The sequence below is a fragment of the Tursiops truncatus genome, chromosome 15 (genome assembly GCF_011762595.2).
Source record: "Tursiops truncatus isolate mTurTru1 chromosome 15, mTurTru1.mat.Y, whole genome shotgun sequence".
NCBI classification, from domain to species: Eukaryota; Metazoa; Chordata; class Mammalia; order Artiodactyla; family Delphinidae; genus Tursiops; species Tursiops truncatus.
Genome location: NC_047048.1, coordinates 54,204,586 through 54,226,014, shown reverse-complemented (window position 1 = coordinate 54,226,014; position 21,429 = coordinate 54,204,586). Strand labels below are relative to the sequence as shown.

The window sequence follows — 21,429 nt, the reverse complement described above, 5'->3', positions numbered from 1 at the left end:
CTCCACATAACAGACTCAATCATTTTTTTTTAAGGAATATTGTTTAAATTAATTAATTAATTAATTCTGTTTTCGGTCTTCCTTGCGCTGCACAGGCTCTCTGGATGCAGCTCGCAGGCTTCTCTAGTTGCAGTACTCAGGCAACTAGAGCGCATGGGCTCAGAAGTTGCGGCATGCGGGCTTAGTTGCGGTATGTGGGATCATAGTTCGCCGACCAGGGATCGAACCTGGGCCCCCTGCATTGGGAGTGTGGAGTCTTAACCACTGGACCACAAGGGAAGGTCCCTCAATCTTGATATTAAACTAAAAAAGGCATTGGGATAATATAACTACATTCCTGAGGGCTTTTATGTTTAGGACTTCTGCCTTGCAATTTTAAATTTGGAGCTGGTAGGTATCTTTTAAATCAGTCTTATTTCTCTTGGTTACATATTTGATGAAACTAGGGATCCACCTCAGAATTTTGGGAAGCCTTTTCAAAACTTCACCTAGAAATACAGTTCAGTTATTCAGGTCAAACTTGGATATGCTTAGTTTCTGCAGCATGGTTTTTGTGCTGCAGCATGTCATGGAAACAAAAGATACATGGGAATCAAACTTGATTTTTTTTCTTGGAATAGAAGTAAAATGCTGTTGTGGGTTGAATTGTGCTTCAAAGATATTGTTCAAGTTCTAACCCCAATACCTGTGAATGTGACCTTATTTGGATATAGGGTCTTTGCAGACGTAATCAAGTTAGGATGGTCATACTGGATTTGGGTGAGCCTTAAGCCACTGCCTAGTGTCCTTATATGAAGAGGGAAATTTGACTTCTGGGTACATATCCAAAGGAAATAAGATCATTATCTTGAAGAGATATTTTCACCTCCATGTTCATCGTAGCATTATTTACAGTAATCAAGACATGGAAACAACCTAAGTGTCACTGGATGAATGGATAAAGAAAAAATAAATATACAATGGAATATTATTCAACCATAAAAAAGAAAGAGATCTTGCAATTTGGAACAACATGGATGGACCCTGAGGGCATTATACTAACGGAAAAAAGAGAAAGACAAATTCAGTAGGATCTCATGTGTGAAATCTAAAAAAAGCAACTCAGAGTTGATTGGTGGTCCCTAAGCGTAGGGGGTGGGGTGGGGAATGGGTGAAGGTGGTCAAATGGTACAAACTTCCAGTTACAAGTTCATGATAACTACAGTTAACAATACCGTACTGTTAGAAAGTAGCTAAGATCTTAAAAGTTCTCACCACACATACACTCATATACACACACAAGATAACTATATGAGGTGACAGACGTGTTCACTAACCTTATTTTAATTATTTCTCGATATATAGGAGTATCAAATCATTGCATTGTATACCTTAAACAATGTTATATGTCAATTATATATCAGTAAGCCTGGAGAAAAGAATGGAAAAAGGGGGGGAGGTGTTTAGACACATGAGACAGAGACTGTCACAAGACAAGGAGGCATGGATGAGTGATGCACCTGTAAGCCCAGGAACCCAAGGATTGCTGGCTTCCACCAGACACGGGTGGAGGGGTGGGGGCAGTGGGGGGAGGGGGGCCGGCGTGGAATAGTTCTCCCTCAGTCTCCAGAAGGAACCAACCCTGCTAATACCTTGACTGCGGATTTCTGGCCTGACCAGTAGGAGAATTAACTTATGTCGTTTTAAGCCACCCAGTTTGTGGTAACCTGTTACGGTGGCCACAGGAAACTTACATAAATGCTAACGTAGAAAATTAAAATCTAGGTATATGTCCCCCATTTTAATTTAATAAAGTCACTTTCCCCCCTAAGTTTGTATAGAAATAAAAAAAAGGTGTAGTGAGACATAGCCCACAGTCAGATACGAATCATACAAAAAAGGTTTGTTTGATGCAATTTGAGCAGAGAAATGCTTTGGCCTCTTGCCAGAGCCTTGAGGTTTTCCTTTTATTTCTTCTCTCTCTTAAAAAAAAAAGTTTCCTGGGGCCTCCCTGGTGGCGCAGTGGTTGAGAGTCCGCCTGCCGATGCAGGGGACGCGGGTTCGCGCCCCGGTCCGGGAAGATCCCACATGCCGCGGAGCGGCTGGGCCCGTGAGCCATGGCCGCTGAGCCTGCGCGTCCAGAGCCGGTGCTCCGCAACTGGAGAGGCCACAACAGTGAGAGGCCTGCGTACCGGAAAAAAAAAAAAGTTTCCTGAAAGTGAGATTATTAATTATTATGCTTCCTTAAAAAAGGAGTTCACATAGGTGAAATGCAGCAAAAACCGAGTTTGAAAGGACAGCCTTCCCCGTGTTTCACAGATGTTCCCTAAAGACTGCAGTTTAAAGCTAGAAGCACACCTGCTACTGTACCCTGAAATGAACTAATGAACCCGCAAAGCCTCAGGGAACATAACCGGTTCTCAGGTTGAGAATCCACTGGAGTCGTTCCCTTTAGTAACAGAACCCTTACCAGAGCTTGACCATGAGGGAACTTCTCTGAAATGACCTGAGGATGTCGCTTCCAATATGAGAAAAGCGGCCGCATTGCGCCATTTGTTTTCTCTCTTCCTACTTCCACACACAATTCTAATTATTCTACCGGACGTTGAGGGGCACTGACTGCTGAAAAACCCCAATAAAACCACACACAGGGATGCCCGGCAGCATGAACCATCACGTTTCTCGGAACAGAGAGAAGCAGCAGGAAGGGAAGGCAGAGAGGTTCCCGGGAATGAGGAACTCAGCGCGGGGAGTGCCACGTGTGCCTGAGGAGCGCGGGCCTCGCCCGAGGGAGAGACGCTCGGGGCCGACCGGCCGTTCGGGACCGGGTACCGCCTTCTCCTCGCGCACGCGGCGGGTGCTCAGCGATCGCGCGCCCGCGGGAGCGAGGCCGGGGTCGGCGGCGCGGGTTCGGCGGCGAAGGCGGGGTTGCGGTAGGCCAGCAGCTGCGTACGGCGGTTCGGGGAGCGTGGCGTCCGGCCCCGGCGGCAGAGGCCGGCGGCCAGCAGCGCGGTGCTGACTAGCAGCAGGCCGCCCGCGGCACCCAGCCCGGCCACGAGGAGCGCTGGGCTGCGCCCGGTGCTGAAGGCGGCGCACGCCCCGCGCCGGCTCAGGCCCGCGCCGTTGGCCGCCAGGACGCACACGCGATAGGCGGTGGCCGGCGACAGCCCGTGCAGGGCGTGCTGGCGCGCGGTGGCGCAGACGTCCCCCACCACCGACTGGTTCCCTGGCCGGCCCTCGGGCGCGTAGCGAATCTGGTAGGCGCGCACCACCGAGTTGGGGGCGCACCAGCGCACTAGCGCCGACGTGTCAGTGGTCTCGGCCACCGCCTGCAGCTTGGGGGGGTCCGGGAGGGTGTCTTCCCCGCTGAGGCCGGGGCACCGGCACCGCCAGCGCCGCTGCAGCTCTGCGCACGGCGTCTGGAGGTGCCTGCAGGGGTGGTAATCGCAGGGCTCATCCCGGGCCGGCGCCCCCACCTCCTCCTTCCCGCTCTCTTCCTCCTCCTCACTGGAGTCGTCCAGCAGCAGGACCGGAATCCCGCCCTCGGAAGGAGGCGGGTGGGGAGCCCGCGGGGTGGCCCGTGTCCCCCGGGCGGGCTGAGGCGTGCTCCCTGGGTTCCGGGAGATAGGGGAGAGACCAGGGTGTTTGCTGGCCCATGGGGTGGAGGCAGCTGAGATAGTAGGTTCCAGGACAAGCTGAGCAGCATGTTCTTCTTGGTGCTCTGTCCCGGCTGTGCTCGCAGCCCTAGGTGGGTTGCCAGAGTTGCTGGAACTTGCTGGAGAGACAGTAGTGGAGGGAACGGCCCCGTCCTCGGCAAGGCTGTGCCGTGGCCCCGCCGCTTGTGTGGGGGAATCCACAGGGAGGGAGGGCACCTTGGTGACACTGTGTCGGCCTCCTGCACATTGGGTAGAGGGGACTGTTCTCCGCAGGGTGGAGGGACCCTGTGTAGATGGTGTGTGGGTGGAGAAGACTGAGGAGGGTGGGTTGGAATCAAGGAAGGTGGTGTTTTGGTCCGAATGGCACACACTTGGCAGCTGGGACAGCAAAAGAGGGGCTGAGAAGGTGCCACTGGATCCTGCACCTGGTGTGCACACAGTGTCTGCTGCCCTAGAGGGGAGGCCAATTGGTTAGAAGGTATTTGGCATCAGGGCTGCTTCTGTGCTGGGCTTTGAGTCCTCAGTGCAGATAATCCCTCTCCTAAACCTTGTGACACATCTGACAGGTACCATGTGGTACACATGCAACGTGGGTCACGCCAGTGACCTTCAGGGCAACCTGTGTAGGAGGCTCCCCTCATCACTCCCATTGTGCAGAGAAGAAAATGGGAACTCAGAAAGAGGGACTAACTGCCCAAGAGAGCGTGGCTAGTAAATGCAGAGCCAAAACCCAGGGTGAGCCCGGTGAAGGGCAGTCCAGATGCTCTAAGTGTGGTCTGCCATTTTATTCTCACCTGTCTGCTTCCTAGTGGTGAGTACTAGTAACAATACTCATACTAGCTAACATTTTTTGAGTGCTTGCTGCATGCTAGGGACTATTGCTAACACTTCACTGTATAAACCAATCTAGTCTGCACTACCTCATGAGGTAGGCAATATTATCCCCATTTTACAGATGAGGAGGTAGAAACACAAAGAGGTTAAGTAACAGCCAGAATCAACAGTAGTAAGTACTCTCAACCTTTTCATTCATACCAGAGCAAGACCCTTCACTGCAAAGGGCCTGGGTGCCAGAGGCAACATGAAGGGGTCAGGGGGGCAGACTGAGCCCCACTTGATATCCAGGCTTGTGTGAGAGGTGAGAAAAGAACCCCACAGGACAGGGCTCTCAAAGTGAGCTGCAGGGAGAACAGATTAGCTGGTGGAGGTGGTTTGAGGGTGCTCAAGACCAGAGATGTCCCTAGCCCCCATCTTCTCCTGGTGGCCAGCCTGGGCATGGCTCCCCATTGCAAAACAACTCTTCCAGCCAGCAGCCAATGGGAAGTCTCCATAGGAATTCTTTTTCTCCTGTCTCACGAGAGAGCTCTATAAGCCCACTGGCCCTGGACTTAGAGGCCAGGCCCCGTTTTGGGGACTCAGTGGGGCCCAGTGGTTAAGAGCACAGTTTTGGAAGACGGTATAGATCCTGCCTCCTCCACCCAGCGGCTACGTGAATCTAAGCAAGTACCTCTCTTCCTTGGGCCCCAATTCGCTCGTTTGTAAAATAAGCAATGATAACTCCGCTTTAGCAGAGACAAGCTAGCTCTTTACTTCTCCTACTTGCTTTTCCTAGCGGGCACACAGCTAGACTACATTTCCCAGCCTCCCTTGTAGTAGGCGTGACCTGCTAAGTGACATCTGGCCAATGGGATGTGAGTGACGGTAGTGAGCTCCACCTCCTGGCCTGGCCCATTAAAACCTCCTGAGTCGGGGGTCCTCCACGCTCTCTGCCCCTCTGGCTGACTGGAAGGGAAGTAGAGTCTCTATGTCCTGGGTTCTTGAGTGTGACTACACGGGGAATGGCTGCCCCACCCAGCACTGCCAACCTGTCCAGCATGGTTACGTGAGCAAGATATGAGCTGTGAGAACTTCAGCTCCGGAGGGCAGGCCCTCACCCCTCAGTCATCTGCTTTGTAAATGTGTTACCTGCTTAGGACAATCCTCTTTGCATCCATGAGGAGCCAGGACAACTCACAGCTGCAAGTGAGGGGATTACCAAAGAGGTTGATGGACAGGGCCTGGGAGGAATGCAGGTTCCAAGGAGGGAAGGAACTCAAGTTGCAGCTGAAATGCACAAAAATCTATTAAGTCAGTCTTTTACAATCAGGTCAAAACTATACCCAGAGAGCCACGGTGGTGTTATGGGAAATCCATTCTGTTAGGTGCTAGATGATATTGCTTTGAGCAAACTCTTAATAACCTTGGATTTTTTTTTTTTTTTCATCCGTAGGGATACAAACCTAACCCAGTCAGTATCACCCCTCATAACAAATGGAGACAATCCTCCCTGCTGGTTATATCAAAAAGAGTCTGTGATGATGAAAGTGTTTATAAATATAAATCTCTACACAAGTAAGATATTGTTGGGCTTCCCTGGTGGCACAGTGGTTAAGAATCTGCCTGCCAATGCAGGGGACACTGGTTTGAGCCCTGGTCCAGGGAGATCCCACATGCTGCAGAGTAACTAAGCCCGTGCGCCACAACTACTGAGCCTGTGCTCTAGAGCCCGTGCTCCACAACAAGAGAAGCCACCACAATGAGAAGCCCACACACTGCAAGGAAGAGCAGCCCTGCTGGCCGCAACTAGAGAAAGCCCGCCCACAGCAACAAAGACCCAACACAGCCAAAATAAATAAGTAATAAAATAAAATATATATTTTTTTAAAAAGTAAGATATTGTTATCATAGACCAGTCACAAGTTCTTAATTAGTGAGAGCACTTTTTTTGTGTGTGTGTGGTACGAGGGCCTTTCACTGTTGTGGCCTCTCCCGTTGCGGAGCACGGGCTCCAGACGCGCAGGCTCAGCGGCCATGGCTCACGGGCCCAGCCGCTCTGTGGCATGTGGGATCTTCCCGGACCGGGGCACAAACCCGTGTCCCCTGCATCGGCAGGCGGACTCTCACCCACTGCCCCACCAGGGAAGCCCAGTGAGAACACTCTTGAACGTATACTATTGCAGTTGAACTGCATCTGATGGCACTCAACACCAGACCTTTGGAAGATGCCTCACTGAAGTGTATCAGTTAGCGCTTGCTAACTTAGCTTAAAATAATAAATATTTATTCTTTTTCATGATTCTGTGGGTTGACTCAGTGATTTTTATGGTCTGGGCCAGCTCAGCTGGGCCCGAAAGATCTAGGATGGCCTCCCATATATGGAGCCTCAGCTGGGTTTACTGGGACCACTCTCCATGTGTCTCTCATCACCCAGGAGGCTAGCTCAGGCTTGTGCACATGGTGGTGGACCAGTCCCCACCAGCAAGAGAGGGCGAGCCCCAACTTGCTCATCTGCTTTTGTCTCTGCTTGTATAACATTTGCTAATGTCCCTCTGGCCTAAAGAAGTCACATGGCCACGCCCAGCTTCAAGGGGTGGAGAACAGACTCTACTTCCTGATGGGAGGAGCTGTAAAGTACATTGCAAAGGGGTGTGTCTACAGGGATGGGAGGAATTATCAGGGCCATTTTTGCAAACAATGTACCACACCTAGCAGTGGCAGGTCCTCTCCTGGTTTTCTGCGTTTTCCGCCCAGAGCCTCACTGAGCGTTTGGCCTCAACTGTCTCAACTCCTGGAGTCTCCTGGCCTCTTGTACATGTTCTCAGTTATAATCTGAGCATCATGAGCAACAGGAGTTACACTCTATCTACAGGCCTCTTCTGATCAAAGGCTGGCTTTTCTCCATCTGCCTGGGAAACATCCACCTTCTCCTCCTGCTCTGGGGGAGATGCAGATGTTCTGGGCAAGGAAGGACCTACCACCCAGATCTGCTCTAACACTCCTGGCCAGTGGGCACCTGACAGTTGTCCCCTGTGGAGCACTGAATATATGTGTGTGCCATTTATATTGAAACTTAAGCTGTGCCCACATATATGTGTATATATATATATATGCAAATGCTTGCTTTTAGCAGGATTCACAGAGATAGAGTAGAAATCTTAGGATGGGAGTTTACTTAGCACTTCATCTTTCAAAAGAAATATTTTTCTTTTTGCCTGAAGGGGAAAGGAAAAGGATTACCATATTTTGGGGGAAGTAACATTGCTTAGTGGTTCAGGTAACATTATCTCATTGATCATGAGGTAGATAATATTTCACTCTTTTTTTTTTTTTGGCTGCACTTGCGGGATCTTAGCTCCCTGACCAGGAATTGAACCTGGGCCCCGGCAGTGAGAGCGCCAACTCCTAACCACTGGACCACCAGGGAATTCCCAATATTTCACTCATTTTATAAATAAGGAAAAGGAGTCTTTTCCTTAACTGACAGCCCTTTCTGCCATCCAGTGCAACCTGCATATGATAAAGACAAGCTGCATTTGCCATCCGCATGCTGAGGGAGACCCTGCATCATGTCCTGAGGCATGATGGCACCTAGGTGTTCTCTGCATCTGAACTGACAGAGCCCTAGTGTGGAAGAAGTTTCCCCTTGCCCTCTAAACAATCCCTTTTCTCTTTTTTTGCTGCTATATTGCCAAAGGCGTCTCCCTCCTGCATGTAGTGTTGTCGGAGAGGACTATGGATGGCGTTGGGCATGCTGGGTTGGCAGAGCAGCCAGGAGGGTGCCACCCCCTCTTCAGAGGGTGCTGGCTGTGCCAGGGCACGCACACGTCCCCCAGCATCTATCACAGATAGCCTCCCAGGGGAGGCTGTGGGTGAGCTAAGGAGAGCCAGAAGCAAGGTGGGCTGAGAAGGGAAGAAGGTCCAGCAGGGGAGCGGGCATTTAATGAGCTTCAGAGGCTTGAGAGCTCCCAGCCTTCTGGGAGTGGCTCCTCCCCCAGCTGGAGCACAGTGGGGTACAGTGGGGGCCTGGGCTGAGCCAGCCAGAGAGTTAAACCTTTCCCTCCAGCCACGGAAAGCATGGAAAGGTTTTCATTTGGCTTAAGACTCAATCAGATTACAATTTAGACAGACCTCTTGGCTGAATATGGTGACTGGGTTACAAGGGTTCTTAACCTGAAGTCCTTGGAGACAGGGTCTGTGAACTTGGATGGAGAATATTACTTCTTTACTTTCACAAACCTCTAACTGAAATTTACCATTTGCTACAGTGGCAAAAGAAGGCAGCAAATCACAGGTGAATCACCAACAAATCACAGATATTTCCATATCACTTTTCAGTAGTTTTCTGTCATTTATAATCATCAAAATTATGGAAGTTATTGGACGTGCTGCTGGATTTTGTTATTTACGGTGTTAAATAAAGAAGCACACCCCACACACATATATTCCTAAAACACACATTTAAAAATATTTTGTTAACTATAATTGGTTTCTTTGGAATCCTACGTACATACCCTACTTTATGTATATCAGAACATTCTTCTGGCCCATAGGCTTCACAGAATGCCACAGGAGTCCACGGCACAGAAACGTTTGAGACTTCCTGCACTAACATGTGGGCCTCTGAAGGTGGAGTCACCGATTAGAAGGCTCTCGGTTATTGGGGTAGGGAATGAGGAGAACTTGATATCCAGCTGCCCTGCAGGGCAGGTAGGAAGGGCTGGCACAGGAGCTATTGGGAATGGAGACCAGACTGGACCTGGTAACTGGGGAGCCAACCTTAAGATCCATCTACACCTGCACTGACTCTTCAACCCATTCCCATCTGGCTCCACTGAGAACGAATGTCACCAACACCCCACATTTTGCCAAATCCTACGGCATCAGACAAGGGGGTGGGGACAATGCTAGAGGAAGCATGTAGGGTGAGAAATGACATGCCAAAAAGTTGTAAGAAGTGGAAATAGCCAATGACCTTAAGAAGGCCTATCCAGAAAGGATGGAGAAGCACCAGGGCAACATCCTGAGGACAAGGAGAGCGTGTCAAGAGGGGGAAAGACTCAACAAGGGGCTCAATGGATAGAGAAGTGTCCACTGGATGTAGAAGCTGAAATGCCACTGGTCCCATTCAATCATGAAGCTGAAGTGGGTGGTCAGATTGCAGCGAACTGAGAAGCGTAGGGAGAGGAAGCAGCCACCAATTCTGACCCAGGTATGCCTGCTTTTCTTGGGGTCTAGGTTGCCTTTTCCACCTGGTGAGTTTGGACTCACCGTTGAAGATATGGATCAATTATGTTTTTCCAGTCTGCTGGAGCTGATCGTTAACCCCACTTGCCTTATAGCACGGTACATGGTGTGTGCCTCTGTTACTGATCCCAGCATATCATGACAATTGGCAGATGTCCGCTGCCTACAGAACTGTGCACTCCCTGAAAGCAAGGGCCATGCTGTCATCATCAACACCACCATCGCCCTCAACAGCATCATTGTTACTGGTGCCTTCACCACTATCCCCATCAGCAGCCACCGTCATCACCTGATGCCTCCTCCACCATCTCTGTGCTGAAGGTGCTCAGTTAGGGATCTCCAGCCCAGGCCTTCCATGATTTCCAGGCTCATGTATCTAGTTGTGTGCTAGATCCTGAAAGACCTATGAGACATCCAGTGGAGATGCCCAGTAGTAATAATACAAACCTCCTGTTCTGTGCCAGGTGCTGTTATAGGCACATATCAAAACATTTCCTCTCACAACAATGCAGTGGGGGAGGATTTGATCATTATCCCCATCTCACAGATGAGGAAACTGAGCCACAGAAGCATTAGGTAACTTGCCCCAACTCACATAGCTAGTAAGTGGTGGGTGAAGTCAGGATTGAGCCCAGGCAGTTTGGTTCCGTATCTGATAACCTTAAATAATGCTGCATCAGTCTGAAGCTCAAAAGAGGAGTCTGAGCCAGAGATGATATCACTCTCATCCACATCATCACCACTGCCACCATCGTCATCACCATTACCATCCTATCACCAGTTCACCATCATCAGAGTTACCATTACCACCATCACTGTCATCATTATATCACCTTCATCACAACCACCATGATGATCTTAGCTAATGTTATAGAGCACACACAATGTGCCAGGCACTGAGCTAAGTGCTCTGCATGTTCTATGTCCTTTTCCCTTGTGATAAGCCCCAAAGTGAGTACTCTGGAGCTAGCAGAGAAAAAAGAGAAGTAGCTACATTGAGAGTGATGGTGGGGCAACAGTGCTTGCTTCCCAGGGCCCAGTTGTGGGCCCACAGGAAAGGAGGTGGCCTGGGATCATCTTCAAAGGGACATTGCCCTTCCTGCTAGAAGTCAGAACAGTAGTTGCTCTTGGGAAGGAGGGTGGATATAGATACTTGGGACATCCACTGGGCCAGACGGCACCATCCCCAGGTCCCAATGCAAGTAGGACCTGCTCAAGCCCTGGAAGGGGCTGCTGACTTGCATAAACACATGGGGAAGCAGGTGGTTGGAGAAATAGAGAAGACCCTGATGCCCTCAACTCCTCTTCTCACTGCAAGTTTCTCATCCTGGGCTTAAAGGAAACTTAACATGCATGAGAGTTTGAAGTTTTAACATTACTCTGGACAGGACTGATTTGCTTGATTTTTAGGCTGGATGGACTCTCTAGGATGTGCCCACCATATCACCCGAAGGATGCGGAGGAACAAGACCCCAGCGAGGCGTTGAAGGAGCAGTGGAAGGCAAAGTAAGGTCTGGTTTATCTTATAAAATAGTTATGCCTATTCAACTTAGTGTAATGGGCAAAAATCAGTCACGTGCTTCAGGAACACTTACTTCTGGAAATGAAGGACCTGTAGGAGAGGCGTGTCTTGAAAGATGTGTGTATGGACAGAGGTAAGTGCTGGTGAATCTTGACAATCCAGCTGCTGCAGGTCAGGGGTCACCTTGAAAATGTCCCCCTCCAGGCTGTTCAGCCTGGGCATCTTCCTTAGGTAGAGGGACGTGAGCTTCGGCAGGTCTCTGATCCATCCTGACTGAACTGAAACACAGAGGGGAAACTGCCCACTACCTGGGAAGGCATAAACCCAGGAGGCCGGCACGGGATTAAGGAAACAATGAGAGTGACAAGGTGAGTGGTGAAGGTCATTGCAGAGCATGGGTACAGTGGGCAGCTTTGGGAATCTCAGAAGCATGAGCCATTTCAGCTGGAAGGGCCCTCGGAGATGACCAGTTATTCCTTTTCCAGCCCCAGGTGGCTGAGGCCCCAGAGGACAATGCCTGGCGAAAGGCCACACAGTGGGGAAGGGACAGGGTGGGGCTTGACCCCAGGACACTGTCTCCAAGTCCACTGTTGCCCCACCCTCTTGTTAAACCCCTCACAGAAGTACCCCAGCCTTTACTCTGATGGCTACTAGGAGCAAGGGAAATCTTTGAGGAATGTAAGGAAGGAGAGGAGGAGTGAGGTAGGAGGAGGCCCATGGGTTCTCCATTTACTAGGGTGCCCCTTCTCCTGTTTCCTGTTCTTTGTTTTCTTGTCGGTGGTGGAACAGGTGATTACAGTAAGTCCCCTACATACGAACATTCAAGTTGTGAACTTTCAAAGATGCGAACATGCATTCGCATGTCCAATCATGTAAGTTAGTTCTATTTGAGGAGGCGCTGTTAGTTTTTGAGGCACAGGACTGGAATGTAGAACAGTACATGAAGGTTGCAGCAGCCATTCAGAATGCAATCCAGTGCTACCGTGTCATCTATGATAAGAAAAAAAGAGCTAATACCCAGATATCACTGGATTTTTGTTTTAAGAGGGTAGATAGAATTGAATCCAGCAAGGAACCAGAACCTGTGCCATCAACGTCAGGCGTGAGTGAAATTGCAGCTCACCCTCCATCTCCTATTGCTGATGATTCTCCAGCTCTACCATCTCCCACCTCCTCTCCCTTCTCCAGTCAGTAACTCTTCTTGCCTGTTCACTTGGTGCCAGCCCCTGTGTGCCAGCTGTTGTACTGTACTACTGTACTTTTCAAGGTAGTGTACTGTAAGATTAAAAATGTTTTATTTTTTGTGTTTTATGTATTATTTATGTGAAAAGTAGTATAAACCTATTACAGTACAGTACTATATAGCCAATTGTGTTAGTTGGGTACCTAGACTGACTTTGTTGGGCTTACCAACAAATTGGACTTACGAGCATGTTCTAGGAACAGAACTCCTTCGTATGTAGGAGACTTACTGTGTAGATGAGAAGTGTTTTTTTAAAAATAACACCAACCTTGTGAATCAGAGTCAGAACATGCCAAGTACAGGAAAACAGGTATTCTCACCTCCCTCCTGTGTCTTATTGAAGGATTCAACATTCACAGAAAGAGTTTTAGCCAACTGAATAGAAATCAATGAATGCATCCTCTGAGCATCAGGTGCTTCACGTTAACTAAATGTTTGGTACCAAGTTCTTCCATTCATCAGCCCCAAAGCGCTGCATCCACTCCCCATTCTACAAGCATTGACCAGCTCTGCTGGGGAGCAGAACAGAGAGGCTAAAAGTGTGGGCTCTGGACCCAGAACGCTTGGATTCGGATGTGGAGGCACCGCTAATGACCTGGGAGTCTGCGGGCCAGCCATTCCTCTTTCTCTGTGCCCTGGTTCCCTCACATGCAGAACGGAGATAATAGTCCCCACCTCTTGGAACTCAAGGAATGAAGCCTGGTGCGGCGCTTCGAACAGGGTGCCCTCGGCTCGGGGCGGGTCTTTTTGAGTGGTCTTGTGAGCAGGCGCCAGGGGCAGCGCCCCTCGAGGAAGTTCACAGCCCTTTCTCCCCAGATCGCCAGCCCCTCGGGCTCGACACCCGGCGCCCGCACTCACCGCGCCGGAGGAACGTGCCGCTGAGATCCAGGACCTCGAGCGCAGCCAGGGGCGCGCCACCAGCCCCCGCGAAGGCAGCGTCGGCGATGCCAGCGTGGTCGCCGCGGCCCAGCGCGGTGCAGGACAGGTTGAGCAGGCGCAGCGCGGGGAAGCAGGCGAAGGCTCCGGTCTGCAGCGCCCGCAGCGGGTTCCCGGCCAGCGCCAGCGTTCGGAGGCCGGGCAGCACGGGCCCGGAGCACGGCGGCAGGGCTTCCAGCAGGTTGTAGCTGAGGTCGAGCGTGTGCAGTCCCGCGGGCGCGCCGGGGCCCCAGCGCAGCGCGGCGATGCGGTTGTGGCGCAGCGTCAGCACCTGCAGCCGCGGCAGGTGACCGAGCTCGGGCGCGCTCAGGGCGCGCAGCAGGTTGTGGCTGCCGTCGAGACTGTGCAGCGCGCGCGGCAGGCAGCCCGGCAGGCGCTCCAGGCTGCGGTTCGTGAGGGTCAGGGTCGTGACTCCCGCGGCGGGGAGCCCTTCGCAGGGCGAGACCGTGGCGTTGCCGGCCCCGCTCCCCCAGGGGCCCTGGTGAGTGAGCTGGAAAACTGGGGCCTTCTGGAGTGGCCCCGCCCGGCTCGGGCGCGGTGCCGTCCACGGCAGCAGCAGCAGCACCAGCAGATCCCACCACATGGCGCTTAGCTGCAGACAGAAGAGCGGACCAACCCATTAAATGTATTGGAAACGCCGAACGAAGGGGCAAATGCGCCGCCCCCACCCCCCGCCGCCTCTTCCCTAGGAAGAGCCTGGATGTTCCCTGAAGGGCGAGAGCTGTTTCCCCGCGTCACCAGATGTGCGGTGACTTGGTCCCTGCCTGCTTTGCCCCATCATCTCCCGCATGTACCCCGCGGCACCTCCTGCCCTTCCTTCCCCTAGCTCTGCCTTTCCCTCTCATTCACTCGAGGATTTCCACCCACAGGTGACCTCTTGAGGAAGGCCTCCCTTATCTGCCCCTGAACTTTCCAGTAACCCTCTCCCTTTGCTTGTCCCCATCCCATGAGTTTCTGGGGGGAAGGGAACATGACCTTTCTCTTTGCAAATTCTCCCCAGGTGTGCAGACGCTGCTGCATAAACGTATATTAGTAACACGCCAGTGGATGGCCTCAGTCTGGAGGGAGCTCTGCTGGGGTATAATAAACATGGGACTTAAGGAAGACTTTATTTGTTCCAACGACACTCAGTTGCCCCAATTTTCCCCCTTAGACTACGGAGCCACAGGTGAGTCCAGTTTGCCTGTAAACTAGTTTGCAAGTCACACTTTAAATTCTGGGATCTCTTTCTTGGGAGGACACTCAGGGTTGCCTTCAGGGAAGAAGGGAGCCCACAGACCACTGTGGGGCTTGGGAACCTGGAGTCAAGTATTTCCTCATCCCATGTTGGTCCCAACAAAAGCTAGGGTTCCTGAGGTCAGCCCTGCCCAGAAGGGATGACTGAGGGCTGCTAGAAGTGGAGTTTCTGGAGTGCCCAGGATTGCACAGGGCAGCTGGGAGATCAGGTAGGGATAGATCAGGCAGCCACGGGCTGCTGTGGATGTGTCAGAGCTACTTCCAACTAGGTCCTGACCTTGAGGTCACTGCTTGACATCCCCTCATTTTTGCAGGTGTGCATTCCTGCTCCAGCTCTCTCTGCTGACTGCTAAGTCCCTGAGCAACCACCCTGGCTCCAGGGAAAGGGCCTCCCTCTTGCTAGCTGGGGGGTCAAGGCAGTGAAAAAGATCCTGGAAACTGAGGCTAGGAGTCCATGTGTCCAGCAGTGTGTCATACTCACCTGGAAGCTGTCCTTTCAGAGTGTGGCAGCCTTGGATGCCGGTCTACAGTCTTCAGTTTTGTCTTACAGATTCCAGGAGCCAGTAGCTTAGCAGCTCAACTTTGAATTTCAGAAGGAGGTCTGTTTCCCAGACGCCCCTGGCCCTGGCCCCACCCACCCAGGGATCCTCAGATACCCCAGCCCCTGCAGCCCCTCCTTCCCTACCGAGATATTGTGGTCTTTAGCCAATAACTCTCACTGCCTGTCTCCTGGGCCTGCCCCTGCCCCTTTCCGGGCATGGCACCTCCCCCCAACCCTCCCCCATCTTCACCTGGCCTTACTCCAGCCAGAAAGCCAGCCAGCTGCCTTTCCCAGGCCTGAGAGATGGAGGGAGTCCGCTCTTCCAGGACAAGGTGAGCACTGAGGGATAATGGGGGCAGTGGGGCAGAGTCAGCCCCATCACTTCCCAGGAATCTGATCCTCCTGCCAGGTGGTTCCCATTTCCTGGGATGGTTGGAGGCTGAATGGTGAGCTGGTATGAGGAGGAAGCCCCCTTCCCCCAAAGTGGAAGGTACCCCAGTCTATAGGAAGGAAAAAGCGGCAGGAGTGGGGGGTCCTCAGTGGAATGTGAGAGCAGAGGCAGGCATGGACCAGATCCAGGAGCCCTAAGAAGGATGGGTTTGGTTTCTCTGGGACTCAGTTCAGTGACAGCGTGGATGTTTGTCTCTCGTAAGGGGTGGGAATCAATAAAGAGGGCAGAAATGCAGAAAGATCATTCCTGCCCCGTGGCTGGGGTGATCCATCCTGGTTACCAAAAGCCCCAGGTCTCCCTGAAACCCTGGGGATGCTAAATGTGCTTTGCTTAGAGTACATTTGTTTAGAGCAGTCAGTGCCTTTCTCCCCCAGAATTCCAAGACTGTTCATTCATCTGAGGGCCTTTGATCTGCACACCCTAGCTCCCACCCCAGGCCAGGGGTTAATCATCCCCAGCATTGTGTACACAGACCTCTGAGACCACAACTTCATCCTTCCTCTTGTCAGTTCTTATCTGAGCAGCGCTGAGGAACTCCAGGACCTCTGGGAATTGGCATGTTTAATTGGTTAGTTGCAAATCCCCGGGGATCTCTTTTGAGGCCTTCTCCACCCAAAGCCTCAAAAATATCCTTTCAGCCTAATTGCTAGCCCCGGGCCTTGCTGCTCAGAAGTATACCTTCATCAGCCCCACATGGGGGTGGGGAGAGGTCTGTTCTGTGCAGCCCTGTTTGGGGCAGTGCATTTGCTACCAGGGAGCCTGAGGCGCAGGCCACAGAGGTAGAAACGCTGTGCCATAAACAACAGGGAGGTCAAGAGGGATGCAGGAGTCAGGGAAAGGTGGGAAGGTGAGAGGACCAATGTGGGGGGTCAGTGGGCGGCCTCAGGTAAGGCCCTTACCTCTGCCTTCACTTGGTTCACGGGCAGAAGAGCCCCCAGCAGGTCAACTGAAGCCTCAGCTTCTCTCAGAGTGTAACAGCTGGGACTGCCCTGGAGGTGACTGACAGCCTGAGGCCAGCAGAGGTTTGGGGTGTTCAGGCAGGGGTGCCAGATGAGAGGGAGCCGAACCCACTGAAACATGCCCATTTGAACTGAGACTGAGGAGGAAGTGGCTCTCCATGGAGGCCTACAAAGGGACTTCCCCTGGCGGTCCAGTGGTTAGGACTCGGCGCTCCCAATGCAGGGGGCAGGGGTTCCATCCCTGGCTGGGGAACTAAGATACTGTGTGCCTCATGGCATGGCCAAAAACAAGAAAACATGGAGGCCTATGAAGAGGACACCAGAGAGCGATGTCAGTGTGCTCCTCTGTACACTAGAGGGGTAAGAGGTCTGGACAGGCCCTGGCTGAGGTCATCACCTGGCCAGCGTCATTGCCAGAGCCCCAGGCCCTCTGAGCTAGCTTCTTGTCCCTGCTGCTTGCTGGCTAGCTCACCAGTGTCAGCAAGGGCCTGGCCTGGACAGGCGGACCCGACGTCTGAGCTCGGCCCTTGGACTGCTCTGTTGCTCTGGTCATACCCAACCCAAGCAGACACCCTCTCAGGGGGCTGCCCAGTTGGGCCTTAGAGCCGGGGAGTCTGGTGGCAGATCCTGCACGGCAGTGTTTGCTTTGTGATCTCACCCAGGTGGCAGGTGGGCCTTGCCCCAGGGGTGCACTCTGCTTGTCACCAGCATCCTCCCACCTTTTAAAACCGAGCACTTACTATACTCAGAGCCTAATGCCATACGCATTATCTTATTGAATGCTCACCAGGTACGATTTTTCCCATGCTACAGGTAAGGAAACTGAGGCCCCCAGAGGCTGGCTAGGCTCTGGAGCACACTACCAGTTAGTCTGTCTGGCTTACCCACTGCTTTCTATTGCCTTCCACAGGCCTCAGCATTTGACGCTGTAATATCCCTGTAATCACAAAAGAAACTCTTCCAAATATTTAGATAGATCCAAATCACTCAGGAAGCCAGGACAGTTGGGATATTTCCTTTCATAGCTGAGCAGCTCATTCTCCAAAGAAACAGAGCCGACTTCCTGGTTCCCTGTGGACCCAGGACTGAGGCAGATGGCTGGGCAGGGCCACCGGGCACCTCTCAGGAAAGCCCTGGCTGTCTTCTCCAGCCGCTTCTCTTCTAGCCGCATCTGGAAAAGATGACTGAAGTGTTTGTCCCCTTTGGACAAGGGTGCTAAGGTCCCACAACAGAGTCCTGGGGTCAAGTGTGTCCTCCACATGCTGCCCCATACCGAATGCCATGCCTCGTCCCACCCTCCAGCGCTGTTCCCAAGCAGCTCCTCTGTCTGGGTGCCCTCCCCCCGAACACCTTACTCTCCAATCCAGCTCACTCTTCCAGACCTACTGTGGCTTCCCTCAAAAGTCAGCCCTGATGTAAAAACATGAATCCATGTAGTTTATTCCAGAGACCATCCTAAGAAACATGGAGAGGGAGTAAGGAAGGGAGCCCGGGAAGGGCAGGCACTGCAGGTGTGTTAATGAGCAGGTCACTCAGTCCCCCTGGGATCCTCTGGGAGGCTGTGGCCAGGCGCCTTGGGATTATTTCATCACGTGGCCAGGTGGTGGGGTATTTACCCGCTAGTCTCTGCTGCTTGCTGGCTCAAGGCTTCTTCCTGTGGCTCTAACTGCCTGGCACATCTGGTTTGCCCTGAGGACTCTAAGGAGGGCTAGGGGGTGGGTGGGCACTGGGGGCATCTGCTGTAGCACCTTCAAGGTTTCGCTCAGGCAGGTCCTCACTTGGTGTTCTCTCCCAGGTGACCTGGGGTTAACTGCTGTCACTTGGACTGATGCGGCTCCTCCCCAGTTTAAGACTCAACTTCCTGAGAACGGGCCACATTGTTCTTCTAGGCATCCCAGGTGCTCAGAGTAGAGTCTGGCACTTGGGAGAAACATTCAACAAATGGATGGGAAAAGAGTACATGGTGAGTTAGAATGTCCTCCGAGGTGCCCAGGAGTGGATAGGGCAGGACACAAAACAGCAAACATTAAATGCAAGTGCCTGAGATTTGCATCCAAGTTCTGCCAGCATCCCAGCTTTGAGAAGGGCTCAGGTAAGGGTTGAAATGGGCATGGCGGGTGCGGGTGGGGGTAGGAATGGAAGGAGAGAACTGAGTCACAAAGAAGTCTCCAATCCATTTTCCCAGTACTCCCATGGATCTTTGGGGGGAAGGCCTCTTGGAAGAAGATCACAAGGTTAGAGTGTTAGTAAACCCATAGCCTGCAGGAGAAAAACAATGAGCCAGTAATTAGACACCTGGCCACAGTTCTTTTCTGGATTTAGATCAAAATCAGAGTCATGGGTCCTTAGCCTTAGACGTGACTTTAGAACTTGTCTGATTCCACCCCTCCTTGTCCATTTTAGAGGGAGAGAACTGAGCACCACTGAGGGAAATTGGCTTGTCTGGGGTCACATAGTTGTGTCCGAATAGTCCAGTGAGAAGGAAGGGTGACCTAATTCTCACTGTTCTGTTCTGGGCTCTGGGCTCATTTGCACAGTCAGCCGGGTCTCACCTGCCCTGGCATTAGCATTGTGGGTCTTTCCCCATAGTTTCCCATGACTAAACACATCTGACTCATCAGGTGACCGGGCAGAGTTTCTAGGGGTTCTGACACCTGCTGTCCTGATGCCACCCCCAGAACCCCAGAAATAAATACCCCTAATACAGGCTGCCCCAGAGACCCAGAATTTGTGCTTTCCAAGGGGGTCCTGTCTGGCTCTGTTCACAGTTCTGGCAGCCTGAGTGGGGTGAGGGGCCTGGCCTAGATGACAGGTGACTGGGCAGCCAGCTCCCCTGCTCTGCCGTCCAGATGCCAGATAACTGTGCTGAGGGTTCTTCCCCCAAGTGCTGGAACTGGAATGTACAAACTTGAAGGCTCATTCTTCTCTGACACCAGAGATAAGCTGGAGGAATGGGAGGGTGATTGTGGGAGGAGATGGTACCAGGTTGTCAAGTCTCCAGGCATCAGCTCTCATGGAATGGTATGCAGAGCAGAGGTGGGGCCCAAGACATCTGAGTGGGCTCCACTGATGTGGCCGATCTGCCTGTGAGGAAATGACCTTGAGGGAATGAAATAGTAACGGGTTGAGACTCATTTATTTTTCTATTGAGGCGTCACTCAGTGGCAGTAAAATTTTAGCATGAGGATTTGTAGGATGCTTAGAAATAAAAATATATATATACCATTTGGGGTCTTGTTAAAATCTGTAGTGGAAAATATTAAAACTGAAAAGTCAGAATATGCCACTTTATTCTGCATGTGGCTGTAGGGAGATAAGATAGCATATAGGCTGTTCTTATAAACTACATTCTCGAATTTACCACAGCCCAGAGGCAGCGTACAAGTGAAAATTTCCTTAAATTGGGACAGGATACTGGGTTCGCATCCTAACAGTGCTAATATTTTATTGGGTACAATGTATCCTTAAACTTCTATCTGTCTCATATTTTTAAGTAAATGAATTGGTTCAGGCTTAGCAATTGAGCACATGTATCCTCAGAACATGCCAGCACCTGCCCCAGGTTCTCAGTATATAAAAGAGGGACCCCGTCCTCAAGCAGTTCCCAGTCTAGAAGGGGCAGAAGACAGAAAACAATCTCGCACAGTGTGAGTGCACTGTTGCGTTACAAAGGGCTGAACTGTGAGCTCTGTTAGCCCCAGGGGGCGTCTAGCCCATGCACTGCTGTTTCCAGGGTCTGGCTGTACCTGCATACAGTACGTACTTAAGAAATATTTGCTGAATGAATAAGTGTCTATTAACTGTGTCCTCTGCTTATGTTTCTGATCAGTTATATTTCCTAATTTGGGATTTTACATAGAAGAACAGTCAGGGTTTGCCTGTATATTTATTTAGATTTTTAATATGTTGAATAAAATTCTTCCAAAATCAACAGTTTGAGTTGCACAAAAAAGGCAATGATTTGGAATTTCATGGAGCTTGAATGTTATTTATTCCCATTGCTATAGCCACATGCACATGCAATGTGGACGTTCGATAACATTTTGTGGGATGAAGGAATGCATGCCATCCAATAGACATACAAGCATGTGCTCAATGTCAATACTCACCATGGAAATGCAAATTTAAACCACAGTAGGATACTAATATGCACCCACCAGAATGGCCAAAATGAAAAAGACTGACAGTGCCATGTTTTGGGGAAGATGTGGAGCAGCTAGAACTCTTATACTCTGCAGATGAGAGTGTCAGGGGGTACAACTGCTTTGGAAAACTGGTAGTATCCATCCATGAATGCCAAGCATACATCTACCTAGTGACCCAGCAATTGCACTCTTGGGTTTCTTCTCAAGAGAAATGAGTGCATATATCCACCAGAAGAATGTTTATAACAGCTTTATTCAAAGATTGCAGGAGCCATGGAGGAGGAGTGGAGGGAGAGAGAATGGGAAGGTTTCTTGGGCCATTTTGTAAAAGACCCTGTGGTCATCATTTGTGCTATTTGCTGCATATTTCAGGTTCTTTCCCTCTGGCCACTTGGTGAGACTGTACTCCTGGCCCTTTGTGGTTGAGTGGGACCATGTTTCCATGTTTTGTTCCAGCCAATGAGTTGTAACAGGAAGTGGTGTGTGCCACTTCCAGGCAATGCATTTAATTGCTGTATGAGACCCTTCAGGGATCTCTCTTCCCCTCTTGCAACTGGCACTGTTTGGGATAGTGGCTGCTCCATCAGCCTGGTCCCTAGGAAGACCAGAACTCCCCTGAGGCTGAACACAGGCATATATAGTGTGAGAAATAAACCTTGTAGTTTTAGGTTGCTTGTTACTGCAGCATATCCTTGTCT

At 51.3% G+C, this 21,429-nt stretch overlaps 1 protein-coding gene across 1 annotated transcript; it reads right to left on the bottom strand.

The window, feature by feature from the left end:
* Positions 1 to 2,693: 2,693 nt before the first annotated feature.
* On the bottom strand, positions 2,694 to 13,982 carry LRRN4 (leucine rich repeat neuronal 4). The gene is made up of 4 exons (XM_019941448.2): positions 13,322 to 13,982; positions 11,294 to 11,498; positions 5,601 to 5,738; positions 2,694 to 4,086 (listed from the first exon to the last, which is right to left on the bottom strand). Exons 1-4 carry the CDS (start codon positions 13,980 to 13,982, stop codon positions 2,841 to 2,843), a joined length of 2,250 nt encoding a protein of 749 aa, XP_019797007.1. The 3' UTR covers positions 2,694 to 2,840.
* Between the last annotated feature and the right edge of the window lie 7,447 nt (positions 13,983 to 21,429).

What these genes read in the sequence shown, in the direction of transcription:
- LRRN4 (XM_019941448.2), bottom strand. Translation starts at nt 13,982, where the DNA reads ATGTGGTGGGATCTGCTGGTGCTGCTGCTGCTGCCGTGGACGGCACCG. An exon ending in CGGCACGTTCCTCCGGCGCG is followed by an intron (nt 11,499 to 13,321) that starts GTGAGTGCGGGC and finishes TCTGTGTTTCAG; the next exon opens with TTCAGTCAGGATGGATCAGA. An exon ending in CAGGTCCTTCATTTCCAGAA is followed by an intron (nt 5,739 to 11,293) that starts GTAAGTGTTCCT and finishes TGTGCATTTCAG; the next exon opens with CTGCAACTTGAGTTCCTTCC.